Source organism: Hyla sarda, chromosome 1 (assembly GCF_029499605.1).
Source record: "Hyla sarda isolate aHylSar1 chromosome 1, aHylSar1.hap1, whole genome shotgun sequence".
Lineage (NCBI taxonomy): Eukaryota > Metazoa > Chordata > Amphibia > Anura > Hylidae > Hyla > Hyla sarda.
Genome location: NC_079189.1, coordinates 24,170,586 through 24,191,038, shown reverse-complemented (window position 1 = coordinate 24,191,038; position 20,453 = coordinate 24,170,586). Strand labels below are relative to the sequence as shown.

The window sequence follows — 20,453 nt, the reverse complement described above, 5'->3', positions numbered from 1 at the left end:
TACCTCTGTATCAATGGCTGCTATGGGGATTAAAGGAGAGAAAGACATGGTGTGGTCTCCATCCTCCTCTGACCTCAATCCTATTGAGAAGCTTTGGAGCATCCTCAAGCAAAAGATCTATGAGGGAGAGAGGCAGTTTACATCCAAACAGCAGCTAAAAACTCACAAGTTCAATGGATCCAAGACTTGTAAAGCTGCTATGAAATAAAGGGTCCTATGTTAAAATGTAACGTGACCTGTTAAAATGTTTTAAAAATTGAAATGTTAACAGAAAATTTGAAAAAAGACAAAAATAAACAAACACAACATATATACTTGTCTGTAGTAAAGTGTGAATACTGTGTACTCCTGACATGTGTGGATTGACATATAACACTGTGAGCATACATCTGTCATTGGGACATGTAAACTATCTCAGTGGAAATAAACGCTACCATGGTGACTCAGATAAAGGAATCGCACCTTCTGCTTCTCACCACAGGAGACCTTATAAAGGACCCGTGCGTCCATTCAGCCTCATGAAAACTTACACAGTGTGTGAAGACGATGCTTCTGCTGGAGACCCAAGGGGACCAAGAACGTAACAAGGACGCAGTATAGAAGGCTATCCCCAAATTATGATATTAAGTGCTCCGGATATTGTTTCTCTCACTATTTATTTTTCTGCTGTTTTTGGGACGATTGCGAATTTGGTTCTTATCTTTGCCTTCGTAAGCAATGCCTTGAAAAACAAAGTGTTTCAGCCTCTGGATAAGATTATTGTGAACATGGCCGTGGTCAACCTTCTGTTGTGCTGTTACAAGGAGATCCCTGGGCTCCTCATATTCTTCAATGCCAAAGTTTTTGGGCCGGCGGGATGTAGGTTCTTGCTTTACTTTTACCACACTCTTCGCTTGATCAGTATATGGTCGGTGGCGAATCTCAGCTTCCTTCATCTCATCAAGATACGGAGACCCGGCCATAGTTGGTCAAAGTTCATCCATCGGCATCAAGCGCAGTATGTCAACTGGTCACTGGCTGGGTGTTGGGTCATAAGCATCACTTTCCATATGCCGTACCTTCTATATCCTGAGTCTTTGGGGTTTCGTAATAAGAGCAACATCATGATGACAAGTACCAACTGCATTGGCCCGTCTCACAGCGAACTGTTGAGGGTCCTCACTTATGCCACGGTGAGTGTGGACTTTTTGTTGATCATCTTGGTGGTTCTTCTAAACTGGTTTATAATAGACTTAATATGTAGACACAGGAGGCAAGTACGGGACACCATGACTGTAAGACGAGGCTGGAACAAACACACAGCTCAGGCAACAAAGATCCTACTGTCCCTTCTGTCCCTGTACGTCATCTGCTGGATCTCCAGTGATGTGGTCTGGATAGCCATAGTCTCGGGGCTTATGGCGAATGACTATGAAAATGACATGCTCTCGGCTCTGTATGGCATCTTGTCCTCTATATACTACTCAGTTAGCTCATGTATTATGGTCTTTGGCTACAGACAAGTAAAAGATTATTTAACTGAATCTGGAAACTGCTGTCAATTGGGCCGAACCCCCACCACGGTCCAGAGCTTGGAACAGCAACAATGATTATTAATATGTATCGTCTCTGTGCTCTTCTGTATGTGCCATAGTGTTTAGCTATTAACTATTTATTGTATTTGTACTCTTCTTTTAAAATTTTTACAAGCTAAAAATTGTTGTTGTTCTATTTAGCTAAAAAAGATCTAGTGTCATAACATACTACTACTGTGGTTCTTAGAATGGGTGCACTGGGAAAGGTTCTCCAACCTGTGGCTCACTAGGTGTTATAAAACTACAACTCCCATCATGGCCCGCAGCCTGCTACTGTCCGGTCATGGTGAAAGTTGGAATTTTGTAACAGTCCTTTACAGGGGTCAAGTCCTGGAAAAAGAAGTGAGGGAACTCACCCATGATTTCCACTCAAGGGCTGGTCCTGCTAATGGGAATGGTGTTCCTGCTGTAAAAAATAGTGCAGGAACTAAGTTCCCACGTATTCCTGCATGACTTGACTTCTGGTCCTTTACCTACATAAGAAAAAGCTTCTTCGAAAGAGACAGTACATGGCACAAGTCAAATGTATTATGTGTTTTAGACACTTTTTGTGATTTCCTTGATCTAAAAAGTTTTTAAAAAACAGTTGGCTAAGATAAGGAGTCATGAATCCTATAAATCTAGGTATGATGTAAACGAGAAATGTCCCATCCACAATTTTCCAGCCAATCCCTCTCCAAAATGATGAATGTAACAGCTATAACATTCCAAGTCTCTGTTCACATCTACCTTCCATCAAAGACTAGTAGCACCAATGCCTAACGGACCCTAAGGACTTATAATGGGGTCAGCTGGATTCTGCCGAGGTATCTGTACATGACTATATTTTTCCTATCATATATAAAGGAATCTACACCTTAAAACATCTTTTTTTATATATACACAAGTTCCCATAGACTCCCAATCTGTATCTTCCTAGAGCTCATTGTGAGGGATTGAAGGGGTACTCTGCTGCTCAGCGTTTGGAACAAACTGTTCCGAACACTGGAGCCGGTGCCGGGAGCTCGGGACATCATAGCCCCGCCTCCTCATGCCGTCACACCCGCCCCCTCAATGCAAGTCTATGGGAGGGGGCGTGACAGCTGTCATGTCTCCTCCCATAGACATGAATGGAGGGAGTGTAGCGTTATGTCACAAGGGGGCGTGACGTGGAGTCAAGTCTCCCGCCATGGGAACCCAACGTTCTAAAAGTACAGTTTAGAATGCCAGGCGCTGCACGGAGATCCCGGAGGGTCCCAGCGACGGGACCCCCGCGATCTGACATCTTATACCCTGTCCTTTGGATAGAGGATAAGATGTCTAGGGGCAGAGTACCCCTTTATAGAGCACTTTAGAAATGCTTGCACATTTGGAATATGTCTATTCTTTTTTACTGAATTTCTAATTGTTAAAGAGCAACTGTCATGAACTTGGGGCTATATAACCTACACAGCGCGCTCTCTGCCTCTAGCACTGCGCAGGCGTACTGAAGAGGTAGACAGCGGGAGCAAGCTAGGAAAACACGCTGTGGCGCGCACAGGGATAAGCTAAGATGCGCATGCACTGGGACCTGTGTGTCAATCACACAGCGGTCCCAGCGCTAACGTACAGGGGATAGCGATAGCGATGTGTCAGCGGCGGGGCATAGCGAACCTTGTGCCACGCCTATCCGACTGTGTGCGGCTGCTATCAAAAACGTTTTTCAGGGTGATAAAATCAGAGAGAACTAAGGTAAAAACACTACTGTAGGCACAATCTGCACACAGTACAAAGGCTGTGTGTAGGTTATATAGCCTCAAGTTCATGACAGTTGCACTTTAAGGCTTCATTATTACACTCAGAGGCTACGCCGGTCGTTTCACGCGACTGTGCGCGCTTCTTCCGGCTGGAAGACGCGCGCACAGTCGCGTGAAACGACCAGCGTAGCCTTTAAGCGCTTCGGTATCCCCCTGATACTCCCCCGGGACCCCGGACCTCTGGACGTTTCGACACATTCTCTGCGGTGAGTGCATGCATTTGTTCTTCTAGCATTATTTCCAGTTACTGCCTCTTTATTGCATGTACCCCACAGGTGTCATTTACCTTGTTGTCCCTGTATCTACCTCCGCTCCAATATACTTTTCCTGGCTTGTATGGTTTATTTTCAATAATGCTCTCCTCTACCTCTCCTCGCTACATTATAATGCAATATAAAGAATGTTTGACGCGTTTCGGCCCCTCACTTGGCCTTCTTCATAGATATCCATGACTAAGGTCAAGTGACGGGCCAAAACACCTTGGAAATTCTTATTTATTCTGCACCGATGTAATGATAAAGGTCTAGTATGTGTACCCAAAAGCTAACAGCAGCCATCCACCTGTGTGCTACATTATTTTGAAGCAGCCACATCTGTTCCACCTTTGCCGGAGCAATAGGTTCGATGGAGTCCAATAGTGACAGGGTAACTGTAAATGTGCAATATCCTGTGTTCCCGACTCCAACTCTACCTGATCATCTGCAACCATACGACCCCCTGCAAGTTCCCTCCATTAGTCCCATTCATCAGAAAAAAGCTTGTGCTTGGCAACTCTACCACCCAGTATCAGCAATATCAGCTGCGGGGACATGCACAAAGAATTATAGGAGGAACATGAAAAGGGAACGGGCCCGAGCCCCCTATCTAGTCAACCTGTGCACATCCCTGATCAGCTGTGCAGATTGGGAAGGAAAGCAGCTTTTGTCTTCCACATTTTGGCAACACTTTTTTTCAAACACAAAAATTTTAAAAAATTACCGTTTTTTTCGCCGTATAAGATGCACTTTTTGTTCCTCAAAACTGGGGGGGAAAAGTTTGTGCATCTTAAACGGCAAATCCTGGGCGGCCCCTGCGGCCATCAATGGCCGGGACCCGCGGCTAATACAGGACATCACCGATCGCGGAAAGTATTAACCCTTCAGACACGGCGATCAAAGCTGACCGCCGCGCCTGAAGCGGAAGTGACACTAACCCTGCTGCTCAGTCGGGCTGTTCGGGACCGCTGCGGTGAAATTGCGGCATCCGGAACAGCTTACAGGACACGGGGAGGGACCTTACCTGCCTCCTCGGTGTCTGCTCCGTGCCGGGATCCCCTGCATGGCTGGCGCTCTCCACGCAGTCCCGTCATCCAATAGGAGCGGCGTGCGTAGCGATGTGATGGCGGCGACGGAGAGCGAGGATACCGGGCAGAAGAGACGTTCCGGAGCGACGGGGACGCGGCGACAGCGATGGAAGGCAACATCCAGGGCAGCGGTGACGAGTGGTGACGGGTCCGGAGCGGGGGGGACACATGAGTATTACCTCCTATACCAGTGGTCTTCAACCTGCGGACCTCCAGATGTTGCAAAACTACAACTCCTGGCATGCCCGGACAGCCGTTGGCTGTCCGGGCATGCTGGGAGTTGTAGTTTTGCAACATCTGGAGGCCCGCAGGTTGAAGATCACTGTTCTATACTTTACATTGTATTTGGTGCAGAATCTTTTTTTCTTCTTCTAGATATTCACCCTTTAAAATTGGGTGCGTCTTATATGGCGAAAAATACGGTACTCAGAAAAGTAAAAGAGAGGTAAAAAAAATAAAAATAAATCTGAAGTATATTATGTGTTTTAACCTCCCATCACTCACAAAGAACGTACAGTAACACTCAGGACAGGAAAAAAAACCCTAGTGGAGGAAACCTTTAAAGGGGTACTCCGCCCCTGGCATCTTATCCCCTATCCAAAGAATAGGGGATAAGATGTCAGATCGCCGGGGTCCCGTTGCTGGGGATACCGGGGATCGCCACTGCGGCACTGCGCTATCATTACTGCACAGAGTGAGATCGCTCTGCACGTAATGACGGGCGATACAGGGGCCGGAGCAGAGTGACGTCATGGCTCCGCCCCTCACGACATCACGGGCCGTCCCCTTAATGCAAGTCTATGGCAGGGGGCGTGACGACCGCCACGCCCCCTTCCCATAGACATGTATTGACGGGGGCGGGCCGTGACGTCACGAGGGGCGGAACCGTGACGTAAAGATGCTCCGGCCCCTGTATTGCCCGTCATTACGTGCAGAGCGATCTCGCTCTGTGCAGTAATGATAGCAGCGATCCCTGGGGTCCCCAGCAGCGGGACCCCGGCGATCTGACATCTTATCCCCTATCCTTTGGATAGGGGATAAGATGTCTAGGGGTGGAGTACCCCTTTAAGGTACCTCGATTTCACATCCTGGTAACAGTACATTTAAGTTGTGAAAACAAAAGAAAAAATATGAACATATTTAATATAGGAATGTACAGGCGCAGGGATCTGCGACAAAACCCTATTTGAATGTTACACCATTACTGTGTATGAATCTGCTTCTCCGGGGTTCCTACTTTGAGTCATAGCAATGGGTCTTCCTCTATCTTACCCTATACTTACTAATCCTTTCTAACAGTGTTCCCCAACCAGTGTGCCTCCAGCTGTTGCAAAACTACAACCCCCAGCCGTTGGCTGTCCGGGCATGCTGGGAGTTGTAGTTCTGCAACAGCTGGAGGCACACTGGTTGGGAAACACTGCTTTAAATGGAACAAAAACAAAAATGCAGGTCCCCTTGGATGCTATTCCTGGCTGTGGTTTTGTCCTCCCCCTGTAGTGAAGAATGAGCATACACAGCTATGTATACACAGTGCTGCCCACTGGTGAAAAATGATCATGACATCACAGATATGACATCATCACTAGTACCTCCTGGGAGTTCTATTTGGTCAGTGCTGCTCTCTGATTGGCTGAAATCCAATTGTGTTATTTTTAAGTGAAGTAACTTACATCCCTGTAGAGTTGTTCTCCCAATGGATCTAATCACTTACAGGTTTCCTCTCTGAATTGTGACTATTGTTGCCAGGCAACTGAGCACACACTTCCCCACAATCCCCCTTGTTTGTATGCACAGTGTAGACCAACTACCAATACATTAAGGAGACTACAGTTGAACTGAGCATGTGTGACCACCTTAGTTGGCCGTAACCAGGGGCAACAGTTATCAAAACGATAGACACATGGGGGTTAGTGACCTTTTATCTCTCAAACAGGACATTTTCAGAAATGCTTGTATATTTGAAATATGTTTCATTTCACATAAAGCATCAGTTAAGACCTATTTTTCTTAATGGGACAACCCCTTTAAACACGCCTCGTAGAGGGGCAGAGCCAGCAGAGTCAGAGGATAACGGCACAGCCGCTGCTACACTGTTGTGTGGGTCGCAGGGCGATTCTAGCATTTGTACAGTCTGTAGACCGCAAGTATATAACGACTATATATCCTGATTTGACATAGCAGCAGCTGTATACAGACAGAGCTGAAGGGGAGCTAATATAGTAACATAGTTCATAAGGTTGAAAAAAGACCAGAGTCCAACAAGTTCAACCTATATCCCTAATGAGTCCCTACTGAGTTGATCCAGAGGAAGGCAAAAAAAACTCATACTAGAGGTAAAAATTCCTTCCCAACTCCAAATATGGCATCAGAATAAATCCCTGGATCAACCTTCTGTCCCTATAAATCTATTATACATAACCAGCGATGTTATTATTCTCCAAAAATGCATCCAGACCCCTTTTAAATTCGTTTACAGAGTTCCCCATGAAACCTCCTCCAGAAGAGAATTCCACAGTCTCACTGCTCTTACAGTAAAGAACCCCCTCTGTGCTGGTGTAGAAACCATCTTTCCTCTAGACATAGAGGATGCCCCCTTGTTATAGATACAGTCCTGGGTATAAATATATCATGGTAGAGATCTCTGTATGGTCCCCTGATATATTTATACATAGTTATTAGGTCGCCCCTAAGCCTTCTTTTTTCTAAACTAAATAACCCTAATTCTGATAATCTTTCTGGGTACTGTAGTCCTCCCATTCCCCGTATTACCCTGGTTGCCCGTCTTTGAACCCGCTACAGCTCCACTATATCTTTCTTGTCCACTGGTGCCCAGTACTGTACACAGTATTCTATGTGTGGTCTGACCAGTACTGTACACAGTATTCTATGTGTGGTCTGACCAGTACTGTACACAGTATACTATGTGTGGTCTGACCAGTACTGTACACAGTATTCTATGTGTGGTCTGACTAGTGACTTGTACAGTGGTAGAATTATTTCCTTGTCGTGGGCATCCATGCTCCTATTGATGCCCCCCATGATTTTATTAGCCTTGGCAGCAGCTGCCCGACACTGGTCACTACAGCTAAATTTACTGTTAACTAAGACTCCCAAGTCCTTTTCCATGTCAGTCGTCCCAAGTGTTCTCCCATTTAATACATAATCCCAGCCTGGATTTTTCTTCCCCATGTGCATTACCTTACATTTATCAGTGTTGAACCTCATCTGCCACTTCCCAGCCCAAACCTCCAACCTATCCAGATCCATTTGTAACAGTGCACTGTCCTCTATTGTGCTTACCGCTTTACAGAGTTTTGTATCATCTGCAAAGATTGCTACTTTACTATTCAACCCCTTTACAAGGTCTCTACTGGACCCAAGACGGACCCCTGTGGTCCCCACTAGTAACAGTCACCCAATCAGAATAAGTACCATTAATAACAACCCTCTGTTTCCTATCACTGAGCCAGTTACTTACCCACTTACACACATTCTGAGCCCCTTCATTAAACCAGTTACTTACCCACTTACTATACATCCTGATCCCATTGAGATGACAGCAGTATACAGATAGAACAGGAGGGGAGGTGTATAACTACTATATATCTTGATCCCATAGAGATAGCAGTATACAGATATAGCTGGATGGGGGTGTATAACTACTATATATACTGATTCCATAGAGATAGCAGTAGTATACAGATAGTGCTTTAAGGCATTGAATAACTAATATATATACTGATAGCAGCAGTATACAGATAGAGATAGCAGCAGTATACAGATAGAGCTGGATGGGGGTGTATAACTACTATATATCCTGATCCCATAGAGATAGAAGCAGTATACAGATAGAGCTGGATGGGGGTGTATAACTACTATATATCCTGATCCCATAGAGATAGCAGCAGTATACAGATAGAGGTGGATGGGGGTGTATAACTACTATATATCCTGATCCCTTAGAGATAGCAGCAGTATACAGGAGTTTGTCAGTGTGGCCGCGCATCTGTCCACACTAACAAGCTCCTCACACTGCCAGCTCGTTATCACATTCTTGGCGGGCCAGGAGGCTGGAGCCGCGACTCAAGAGAGCAGCACGCTAAGACCCAGGGGACTGGTGAGCGGTGCCACGCGGTGTTTGTATTACCTTGATTTCAATACTATCATAAACAGTGCAACTTTGTAAGAACATTTTGTGGTGGCCCAGTACAGGATGGTGTGTCTTGCCCAGGACCAGTGGTATTACCTTTGGGTGGTTAAGACTAAACCCCGCCCTGGTGTCACGACAAGAAGGGGTTAATAACATCTGCCCCTTGGGTTATAACATATACCCTGCATTTCACTGGAGTCTGCGCAAAGGCCCTGTGCTAGATCCCAGTCGCCTATACTAAAAACGTTTTAATAAACTAAATCATTATTAAAATATTTACTGGATCTTTCTCATTTTCTATGTACCTTTGAGGACCGGTTTTTTATATATATTTTTCTAATTTATATAAAACGTATTATATATATTTTCCACGTATACAGATAGAGCTGGAGGGGGGGTATAACTACTATACATCCTGATCCCATAGAGATAGCAGCAGCAGTATACAGATAGCGCTGGAGGGGGGGGGGTATAACTACTATACATCCTGATCCCATAGAGATAACAGCAGCAGTATACAGATAAAGCTGGAGGAGGGGTATAACTACTGTACATCCTGATCCCATAGAGATAGCAGCAGCAGTATACAGATAGAGCTGGAGGGGGGGTATAACTACTGTACATCCTGATCCCATAGAGATAGCAGCAGCAGTATACAGATAGAGCTTCATGGGAGGTGTATAATTACTGATTCCATAAAGAGAGCAGCAGTTTACAGATAGAGCTGGAGGGGGTGGGTATAACTACTATATAACCTGATCCCATAGAGATAGCAGCAGTATACAGATAGAGCTGGAGGGGGGGGGGTGTATAACTACTATACATCCTGATCCTATAGAGAAAGCAGCAGTATATAGATAGAGCTGGAGGGGAGTGTATAACTGCTGTACATCCTGATCCCATAGAGAAAGCAGCAGCAGTATACAGATAGAGCTTGATGGGATGTGTATAATTACTATATATCCTGATTCCATAAAGACAGCAGCAGTATACAGATAGAGCTGGAGGGGGTGTATAACTACTATATATCCTGATCCCACAGAGATAGCAGCAGTATACAGATAGAGCTGGAGGGGGTGTATAACTACTATACATCCTGATCCCACAGTGATAGCAGCAGTATACAGATAGAGCTGGAGGGGGTGTATAACTACTATACATCCTGATCCCATAGAGATAACAAGAGCAGCAGTATACAGATAGATCTGGAGGTGTATAAGAGCTGCCAGGAGCGATCTGATTTGGTGAATTATGTTATTCTATAGTTCGCAGGAAACCAGCTGACCCAGGACTGACCAATTAACACTTCATTTTCTGTGGGTCAGACTAGCGATCACCTGACCCAATTACAGTAATGAAAAACATGGATGCAGCTGTGTTGGAATAAACCTGAAGATGCTGTATGAATAGTGATGGTGACTGTACATGACAAGTCATATGATATAACCCTTTCACTGCTGGATCAGGTGGCGCCTCCCTGAGGACATTTCTGTCTTGACTACCTCTTTCAGCAAACAGCACATTTACCCAATAAGTGAAGAATTTGCCGTTCAGCAAGTTGCGCATTTTCTGGATTGTGATTAATGGCGACGTCTTCTCCACAATGAAGCCCTAATGGCAGTATGGGAGAAATCACTGTTTACTGATTCAATGGCAGGAACATGATAGAGCAATCTGACTCTCTAAAGCAGACGCGACTCCATTCACCGCAGCCGCGATGACGGACGCTAATACCGATTTAATATCATCGCAAATAATGAAAGATGGAAAATCCATGGGCTGAAAGTAATGTCTGGCTGCGGAAGATACGGCGCTGTCAATATGATCCTAATAACACCGGGCGGGGGGAGAGTAATCACCAGATCGGGTGCCATAAAACACTACGCTCGGCAAATAAGGCACCACTGAGGAAACTGTTTAAAGGGGTACTCTGGAGGACATTTTTCTTAATAATTTTTTTTTTAATCAACTGGTGCAGATTTGTAAATTACTTCTATTTAAAAATCCTAATCCTTCCAGTACTTGTCAGCTGCTGTATGTTACAGACGAAGTTCTCTTTTTGAATTTCCTTTCTGTCTGACCACAGTGCTCTCTGCTGACACCTCTGTCCATGTCAGGAACTGTCCACAGCAGGAATGGTTTGCTATGGGGATTTCCTCCTGCTCTGGACAGTTCCTGACACGGACAGAGGTGTCAGCAGAGAGCACTGTGGTCAGACAGAAAAGAAATTCAAAAAGAAAAGAACTTAGTCTGTAGCAAACAGCAGCTGATAAGTACTGGAAGAATTAAAGGGGTTCTCCACCATAAGGGGATTTTAGTACGTACCTGGCAGGCAGTAATGGACATGCTTAGGAAGGATCTGCGCTTGTCTTGGGGCTAAATGGCTATGTTGTGAGATAACAATAACACTGTGGCTAGCTTTTTGTGAACTTGTATTTCTTGTTTCAGTTTTCTTATTTTTATTTATTTATTTTTTTTTTACTACAAATCCCATAATTCCATTTTCCTCCCTCCTACACATCAGCCACCCCACCCATTGAAACATAAATGAGCTGCATCCATTCAAAAGACCTGTGGTTTTCAATCAGGGTTCCTACAGCTGTTGCATTAGTTGCAGATTGATCTCTCTCCCACCAAGCGATCATTGAAGCAGACAGGCTCCCTGTCATCAGCTGACTAGTGAGTCAGGTCTCGGCCGCATTGCAAGCTGGGAAAAATCTGAGACAACAGTCATTTTGTATGCTGGTAAAAATAAATAGTGAGGTGAAAATCACAGAAGAATTGTAAGAAAACCGTCACACACAGGTACAGATACTATATTATGTACTACACTAACTTTACAGCCCCTGTAGCATAGTCAAATAAAAAAAATTCCCGGAATACCCCTTTAAGATTTCTTAATAGAAGTGATTTACAAATCTGTTAAACTTTCTGGCACCCAAAAAATAAAAATAAATTTTTCTTTCCACCGGAGTACCCCTTTCACTGGTATTTTTTGCTTACATAGTGCAGCATAAGCTATTGCAAAATAATAATGTAGAGGTTCTTGGGTATGCCTTGTGATTACCTATTTTAGCTGATGTGGCAGGGATGTGTTTTCAGCCATATTAATCCCTATTCCATCACTAAAATGATTTCCTAATGCTGCCTTCATTTCCCACGAGTCCTCTGGCTTTGCAGAGAGGGGTGGAGTCTTATCACTGCACCTGGTCATATAGTTATTGCTTGTGCTGGGATCCAGCCAGGTGATTTGTGCAATCACTATAAAATGGCACAATTTTTGTGCAAATTTAGGAAAAATGTATAAAAAAAAATGCAAACAGTCTCAATGGAGATGTAAAACTACTATAGAAATAGCAACAGCCGTGTATATACAGAGGGGAGGGGAAGAGTCTAATAGGTGATGATGTCATCCTAGCGCAGAAAGTCAGTAGATCCAGGACTGACCCCTTCCTCTGACACAGCAAACATTGTGATTTTCTGTCAGACTGGTGATCACATGGCCCAGTTACAGTGCTACTTTAAGGAATCTTCATGTGTTGGCTCCCAGTGGGTGACTTTTGTAGGAACATCATACTCATGGGAGATGAGCTGCAGTTTGCCATCGCAGGATGCAGGTCTGTATGGAGATGTAGATGACAGTCACAAAGTCCTGGCCCTGGTCTGTAGCCCAGGTACAAGGAAAGCACAGAGGACCTTGTAAAGCTTATCCTCTCTGACTCCGTATTCCAGGAGTTAGATGACTGGTGCCAGTACTGTCACGTCTCTGGCACTCCTGCATCACAATCGTGAGGTACCGATCAGTTGTCATGGCAACTAGGGGCCTTCTGAGTGTCTCAATGACTTCCATGGTAGACAGGGGCATACCTAGAGAATTTGGCACCCGGGGCAGACCCGGGGTCGGCGGAGCAAGGTAATGGGGTGCTAACGGACGTTAGCGAGTGGAGCTGAAGATGAGGGGGGCACCCCGGTCACTGAGCGGCATGGGGTCACCCCATAAGGCTTGTGTCGCCTGGTTTGGTCCGCACCCCAGCCGCTACGCCACTGGATTGGGGGGGGGGGGGGGTGACTCTGTCATGGCACCCCCCCTTGTGAGTGGCACCCAGGCGGGCCGCCACCCCCTTCCGTAGGCTTGCATTGAGGGGCGGAGCGTGAGGTCACACGGGGGCAGAGGCGTGATGTCACACGCCACCGGCCCGGTGGTCGCCCGTAATCAGACTTGGAGGGACTGATTACAAACGGGGTGCCGCGTGCAAGATCCCAGGGGTCCCCGGCTGCGGGACTCCCGCGATCAGGTATCTTATTCCCTATCCTTTGGATAGGGGATAAGATGTGTAAGTACCAGAGAACCCCTTTAAGTGATCCCTCAACTTACAAAGGCCTCAACATACAATAGTTTCAACATACAATTGTCTTTTCTGGACCATTGTAACTTGAAACCAGACTCAACATACAATGCTATGGAGTCTGTGAAACGTGTCAATGGCTGGAAGAACTGACTAATCAGAATGGGCATTTTACTGGTAAAACACCTGAAGTGCATGCACTGACTGGCTGTCTGGTAGCGCCCCCTACAGTACAGGGAGGTATTACATGTTCTGTACTCTTTACCTATGCCCCAGTTAGCGTCTCCTTTGGACACCAGGTGATGGCGGCTCCATTTTACTATTTTTAGGACACTATGTACTGTACAGACCCTGAAGAAGCTCCTGTCCTCTACATAGACAGTGATTACAGCTTCCAGCAGATCCTTATTACTTTTATATATAAGGATTTGCTTCATCTATATTAGTTATCTACTTATTTTTCTGTAATCCTCACTTTCTCTAATTTTTTGATGACATTTTGGGGCTTCAGAACCAATTACCAGGTTTCCATAGAGTTATGGTCTCAACATACAATGGTTTCAACATACAATGGTCCTCCTGGCACCGATTAATAGTGTAACTTGAGGGATCACTGTAGTTGCATGAACAGTAGACATCCTTCAGATCTGAGGGGAGGCTGCAGTTGGCTTCTCCCCAGGTAGTACATGTAATAGTGTTGGGCGCCAATATTCGCTTTTCTTTTTTCACAGAACACATCGCAGTGATCACCCCTCCCTGCTTCCAGCTTGTGTTCTAAACAAGGCTCCAATACTGGTTACTATGTCAGACTGGCGCAAAATTTGCTTGTGGGCAAATGAGAATGATCATGTTTGCCGAAGATCACGCGATATTGTGCATGCAAATTTTATGGCGCATTGTAAAAAAAATGGCATTGTGAATATGTGAATTTTGCGAATATATGACGAATATTCGTCCATATATTTGCGAAATATCGCGAATTCGAATATGGCCTATGCCGCTCAACACTAGTAATAACTCTGCTGCCACCTGCAATTCTTCTGCTGCTCCTTCTGTCACCCTCCCTCCTGCTGCACCTCCTGTCACTCTCCCTCCTGCTGCACCTCCTGTCACTCTCCCTCCTGCTGCACCTCCTGTCACTCTCCCTCCTGCTGTACCTCCTGTCACTCTCCCTCTTGCTGCACCTCCTGTCATCCTCCCTCCTGCTGCACCTCCTGTCACCCTCCCTCCTGCTACACCTCCTGTCAGCCTCCCTCCTGCTGCACCTCCTGTCACCCTCCCTCCTGCTGCACCTCCTGTCACTCTCCCTCCTGCTGCACCTCCTGTCACTCTCCCTCCTGCTGCACCTTCTGTCATCTTCCCTCCTGCTGCCCCTACTGTCATCCTCCCTCCTCCTGCCCCTCCTGTCACCCTCCTGCCTGCTGCACCTCCTGTCACTCTCCCTCCTGCTGCACCTCCTGTCACCCTCCTGCCTGCTGCACCTCCTGTCACGCTCCCTCCTGCTGCACCTCCTGTCACTCTCCCTCCTGCTGCACCTCCTGTCACCCTCCCTCCTGCTGCACCTCCTGTCACTCTCCCTCCTGCTGTACCTCCTGTCACTCTCCCTCCTGCTGCACCTCCTGTCATCCTCCCTCCTGCTGCACCTCCTGTCACCCTCCCTCCTGCTACACCTCCTGTCACCCTCCCTCCTGCTGCACCTCCTGTCACCCTCCCTCCTGCTGCACCTCCTGTCACTCTCCCTCCTGCTGCACCTCCTGTCACTCTCCCTCCTGCTGCACCTCCTGTCACTCTCCCTCCTGCTGCACCTTCTGTCATCTTCCCTCCTGCTGCCCCTACTGTCATCCTCCCTCCTCCTGCCCCTCCTGTCACCCTCCTGCCTGCTGCACCTCCTGTCACTCTCCCTCCTGCTGCACCTCCTGTCACTCTCCCTCCTGCTGCACCTCCTGTCACCCTCCCTCCTGCTGCACCTCCTGTCACTCTCCCTCCTGCTGCACCTCCTGTCACTCTCTCTCCTGCTGCACCTCCTGTCACTCTCCCACCTGCTGCACCTCCTGTCACCCTCCCTCCTGCTGCACCTTCTGTCATCTTCCCTTCTGCTGCACCTTCTGTCACCCTCCCTCCTGCGGCACCTCCTGTCATCCTCCCTCCTGCTGCACCTCCTGTCACTCTCCCTGCTGCTGCACCTTCTGTCACCCTCCCTCCTGCTGCACCTTCCATCACCCTCCCTCCTGCTGCCCCTCCTGTCATTGCTGTCACCCTCCCTACTGCTGCACCTCCTGCCATGCTCCCTCCTGCTGACCCTCTTGTCGCCCTTTCTCTCCTGCACCTCCTGTCCCTTATCATCCTGCTGAACCTCCTCTCACTGCTGTTCCCCTTCCTCTTGCTGTACCTCCTGTCAGACTCCCTCTTGCTGTACCTCCTGTCACCCTCCTTCCTGCTGCACCTCCTGTCACCCTCCCTCCTGCTGCACCTCCTGTCACTGCTTTCACCCTCCCTCCCAAAAAAAGGCTGAAAAAAAAGTAAACATTTCTTTATTTTTTTTTTACTGCGATTCCTCACGGTCAACAGCGTAAATGCCAAAAAAATTCCAAATGCTGAAGTTGCTGATTTTTCATCAAATCCTAGGAAAAAAATAGAATAAAAAGTGATCAAAAAGTCAATACTATGCAAATGTGGTATCGATAAAAACTATAGGTTTCGGCAGAAAACTGAAAAATCACAGTATTTTTTTCTTTAATCCTGGCTCCTAAATTTAAAGTAAAATCCAATGAATCCAATGAATTGTTGGTCTGAAATCATGAAGCCACGCCCCATTTTCCGGTTTCCTAATGATTGTTGTGTGGAAGTCAGGTTGTTTTATTTTTTGGCGCAAATTTTGCCACGGACACAATTGTCATGCACATAAAATTGTCACCATCGGGGCCATTGTATGCATATTTGTCAATTTTTTCAGGAAGCTCCTGCAATCTGGGTGGCAGTAGGAGGCGGGGTTGATGAAAACATTGCCTAAAAGTGGACGTTTTAGGGAATTTTATGTCTTTTTAAAGTATTATCCAAGATAAGAAAAAAAAAATGGCTGCTTTCTTCTCAAAACAGCGCCACACCTGCCCTCAGCTTGTGTGTGGTATTACAAATCGGCTCCATTCACTTCAATAAAACAGCTGCAATACTCACACAACCTGAGGACAAAAGTGGCGCTGTTTCTTGAAGTAAGCAGCTATATTTAACTTTTTCTGGTCTTACCCGTTTAATCCTGATAACACAGGAAGTACATCTATGCCTTGGTCGCGTTCCGGGTGATTGAAACACAATTACAAGCTTTGCTAGCTTAATACATGGTGAGTATCGGCTACTGCAAGCAGCCGGGACTTACTGCTAATGCCAGACATGGGCGTGATTGCCAATGAACTGGCTCCAAAAAGTTAAACAGAATTGTAAATTACTTTTATTTAAAAAAATCTTAATCCTTCCAGTACTTATCAGCTGCTGTATGCTCCAGAGGAAGTTGAGTTGCTCGTTCCAGTCTGACCACAGTGCTCTCTGCTGACACCTCTGTCCATGTCAGGAACTGTCCAGAATAGGAGCAAATCCCCATAGCAAACCTCTCCTGCTCTTGATAATTCCTGACACGGACAGAGGTGCCAGCAGAGAGCACTGTGGTCAGACTGGAAAGAACTACTCAACTTCATATGTAGCATACAGCAGCTGATAAGTATTAGAAGGATTAAAGGGTACCTCTCATCAAAAAAACTTTTCATATATTATAGATTAATGTATGCAGAATAACTTCACAATTGCATGTTATTAAAAAATATGCTTCTTTCTATTTCATTTTCCACTTTGAAGAAATGACCACTAGGGGTCTCCCTACCAGTCCTGGCAGCAAGCATTTCAGACTCATGCTGGAGTCCTAAACACTACGAGCTGCCAGTCTGCTTTGTTCACAAAGGAAAACACTCAGAGCTGCCAGCCTGCTTTGTTCACAGCCTGTTTGGCTGTGAACAAAGCAGGCTGGCAGCTCTGAGTGTTTAGGACTCCAGCATGAGTCAGAAATGCTTGCTGACAGGACTGATCGGGAAAAATACAATAGAAAGAAGCATATTTTTCATTAACATGCTATTGGAAAGTTATTCAACAGTCATTAATCTAAAATATATCAAAAGTTTATTTGATGAGAGGTTCCCTTTAAGATTTTTTAATAGAAGTAATTTACAAATCTGTTTAACTTTCTGGCACCAGTTGATTTGAAAAATAAAAATAAAAAATTGTTTTCCACCAGAGTACCCCTTTAACGACGCAGGACGTATATTTACGTCCTGCGCCGGCTCCCGCGATATGAAGCGGGATAGCGCTGCGATCCCGCATCATATCGCGTCGGTCCCGACGCTCATCAACGGCCGGGACCTGCGGCTAATACCACACATCGCCGATCGCGGCGATGTGCGGTATTAACCCTTTAGAAGCGGCGGTCAAAGCTGACCGCCGCTTCTAAAGCGAAAGTGACTCGTCTGCTCAGTCGGGCTTTTCGGGACCGCCGCGGTGAAATCGCGGCGTCCCGAACAGCTGACAGGACACCGGGAGGGCCCTTACCTGCCTCCTCGTGTCCGATCGGCAAATGACTGCTCCGTGCCTGAGATCCAGGCAGGAGCAGTCAAGCGCCGATAACACTGATCACAGGCGTGTTAATACACGCCTGTGATCAGGATGAGAGATCAGTGTGTGCAGTGCTATAGGTCCCTATGGGACCTATAACACTGCAAAAAAAATGTAAACAAAAAAAAGTGTTAATAAAGGTCATTTAACCCCTTCCCTAATAAAAGTTTGAATCACCCCCCTTTTCCCATAAAAAAAATAAAACAGTGTAAAAATAAAAATAAAATAAACATATGTGGTATCGCCGCGTGCGTAAATGTCCGAACTATAAAAATATATAATTAATTAAACCGCACGGTCAATGGCGTACGCGCAAAAAATTCCAAAGTCCAAAAAAGCGTATTTTGGTCACTTTTTATACCATTAAAAAATGAATAAAAAGTGATCAAAAAGTCCGATCGAAACAAAAATCATACCGATAAAAACTTCAGATCACGGCGCAAAAAATGAGTCCTCATACCGCCCTGTACGTGGAAAAATAAAAAAGTTATAGGGGTCAGAAGGTGACATTTTTAAACATATAAATTTTCCTGCATGTAGTTATGATTTTTTCCAGAAGTGCGACAAAATCAAACCTATATAAGTAGGGTTTCATTTTAACCGTATGGACCTACAGAATAATTATAAGGTGTAATTTTTACCGAAATATGCACTGCGTAGAACAGACGCCCCCAAAAGTTACAAAATGGCGTTTTTTCTTCGATTTTGTCGCACAATTTTTTTTTCCGTTTCGCCGTAGATTTTTGGGTAAAATGACTAATGTCACTGCAAAGTAGAATTGGCGACGCAAAAAATAATCCATAATATGGATTTTTAGGTGGAAAATTGAAAGGGTTATGATTTTTAAAAGATAAGGAGGAAAAAACAAAAGTGCAAAAACGGAAAAACCCTGAGTCCTTAAGGGGTTAATGTCGTCCGTCGGATATGGGGTCTGATCCGGACCTCCGCAGCATGATCTGGGGGTTCTTGTCAGTTAACATGAAGGTGGAAGGTCACTTATCCTCCTCTGTGCTGCTGAACTGGCATTCTGAGTACAAAGGCTGTAGTAATGGAGCGCCGATAACACTGATCAATGCTGTTCTATGGCACAGCAAGATTCTATGTAAAAGTCCCCTATGGAGACAAAAAAAGGGGAAAAAATTACAATAAAAATGTGTTAATTAATAGAAAAAAGCCCATTTCCTAATAAAAGTTTGAATCAGCCCCCTTGTCCCATTTTTCAAATAAAATAATGTAAACAAAAATAATCATAACCATATGTGAAAATGTCCAAACTAGAGATGAGCGAACTTACAGTAAATTTGATTCGTCACAAACTTCTCGGCTCGGCAGTTGATGCCTTTTCCTGCGTAAATTAGTTCAGCCTTCAGGTGCTCCCGTGGGCTGGAAAAGGTGGGTACAGTCCTAGGAGACTCTTTCGTAGGACTGTATCCACCTTTTCCAGCCCACCGGAGCACCGGAAAGTTGAACTAATTTATGCAGGAAAAGTCATCAACTGCCGAGCCGAGAAGTTCGTGACGAATCGAATTTACTGTAAGTTCGCTCATCTCTAGTCCAAACGATTAAAATAAAATGTTAATGAAACCGCTCGCTCAATGGTGTAAACTTTTTTAAAAAATAACAAGGTCCAGAACTACCGTATTTTTCGTCCTATAGGACGCACCAGCGTATAAGACGCACCCAATTTATAGGTGCAAAATCTTAAAAAATAAAGATTTTGAACCCAATAGTGGTCTTCAACCTGCGGACCTCCAGATGTTGCAAAACTACAACTCCCAGCATGCCCGGACAGCCGTTGGCTGTCCAGGCATGCTGGGAGTTGTAGTTTTGCAACATCTGGAGGTCCGTAGATTGAAGACCACTGCATAGGATTTAATACTCACGTGTCCCCGCCACTCCGGACCCGTCACCGCTGCCCTGGATGTCGCTCCATCGCTGTCGCCGTGTCCCTGTCGCTCCGGAACGTCTCTGCTGCCGGCCGGGTATCCTCGCTCTCCGTCGCCGCCATCACGTCGTTACGCACGCCGACGCACGTACCCGACGACCATACAGGGGATCCCTGAACGGAGAAGACACCGAGGAGGCAGGTAAGGTCCCTCCCGGTGTCCTGTAAGTACTAATCCGACTATTCAGTCGGGCTGTTCGGGACCGCCGCGGTGAAATCGCGGCGGTCCCGAACAGCCCGACTGAACAGCCGGGTTAGTGTCACTTTCCCTTCAGACGCGGCGGTCAGCTTTGATTGCCGCGTCTGAAGGGTTAATACAGGGCATCACCGTGATCGGTGATGTCCTGTATTAGCCGCGGGTCCCGGCCGCAGGGACTGCCGCGATAGGGGTGTATTCGCCGTATAAGACGCACCGACTTCCCCCCCCCCAGTTTTGGGGAAGAAAAAGTGCGTCTTATACGGCGAAAAATACGGTACATAATATTGGTCACTTCATAAACCAGAAAAACATCAATAAAAAGCGATCAAAAAGTCCCATCAAAACAAAAATGGTGCCGATAAAAACGATAGACCACGGCGCAAGAAATGGGCCCTCATATAACTCCGTATGCGGAAAAAAAAAAAAAAATTATAGGGGTCAGAAGGGGACAATTTTAAGCATACTCATC

General features: G+C 45.9%; 1 protein-coding gene across 1 annotated transcript; it reads left to right on the top strand.

Moving 5' to 3' along the window:
* The first annotated feature begins 336 nt into the window (after nt 1–336).
* Nucleotides 337–1,589, top strand: LOC130323755 (vomeronasal type-1 receptor 96-like). Its single transcript, XM_056553189.1, has one exon. The coding sequence runs from the start codon at nt 618–620 to the stop codon at nt 1,587–1,589; it is 972 nt and encodes a 323-aa protein (XP_056409164.1). The 5' UTR covers nt 337–617.
* The last annotated feature ends 18,864 nt before the right edge of the window (nt 1,590–20,453 follow it).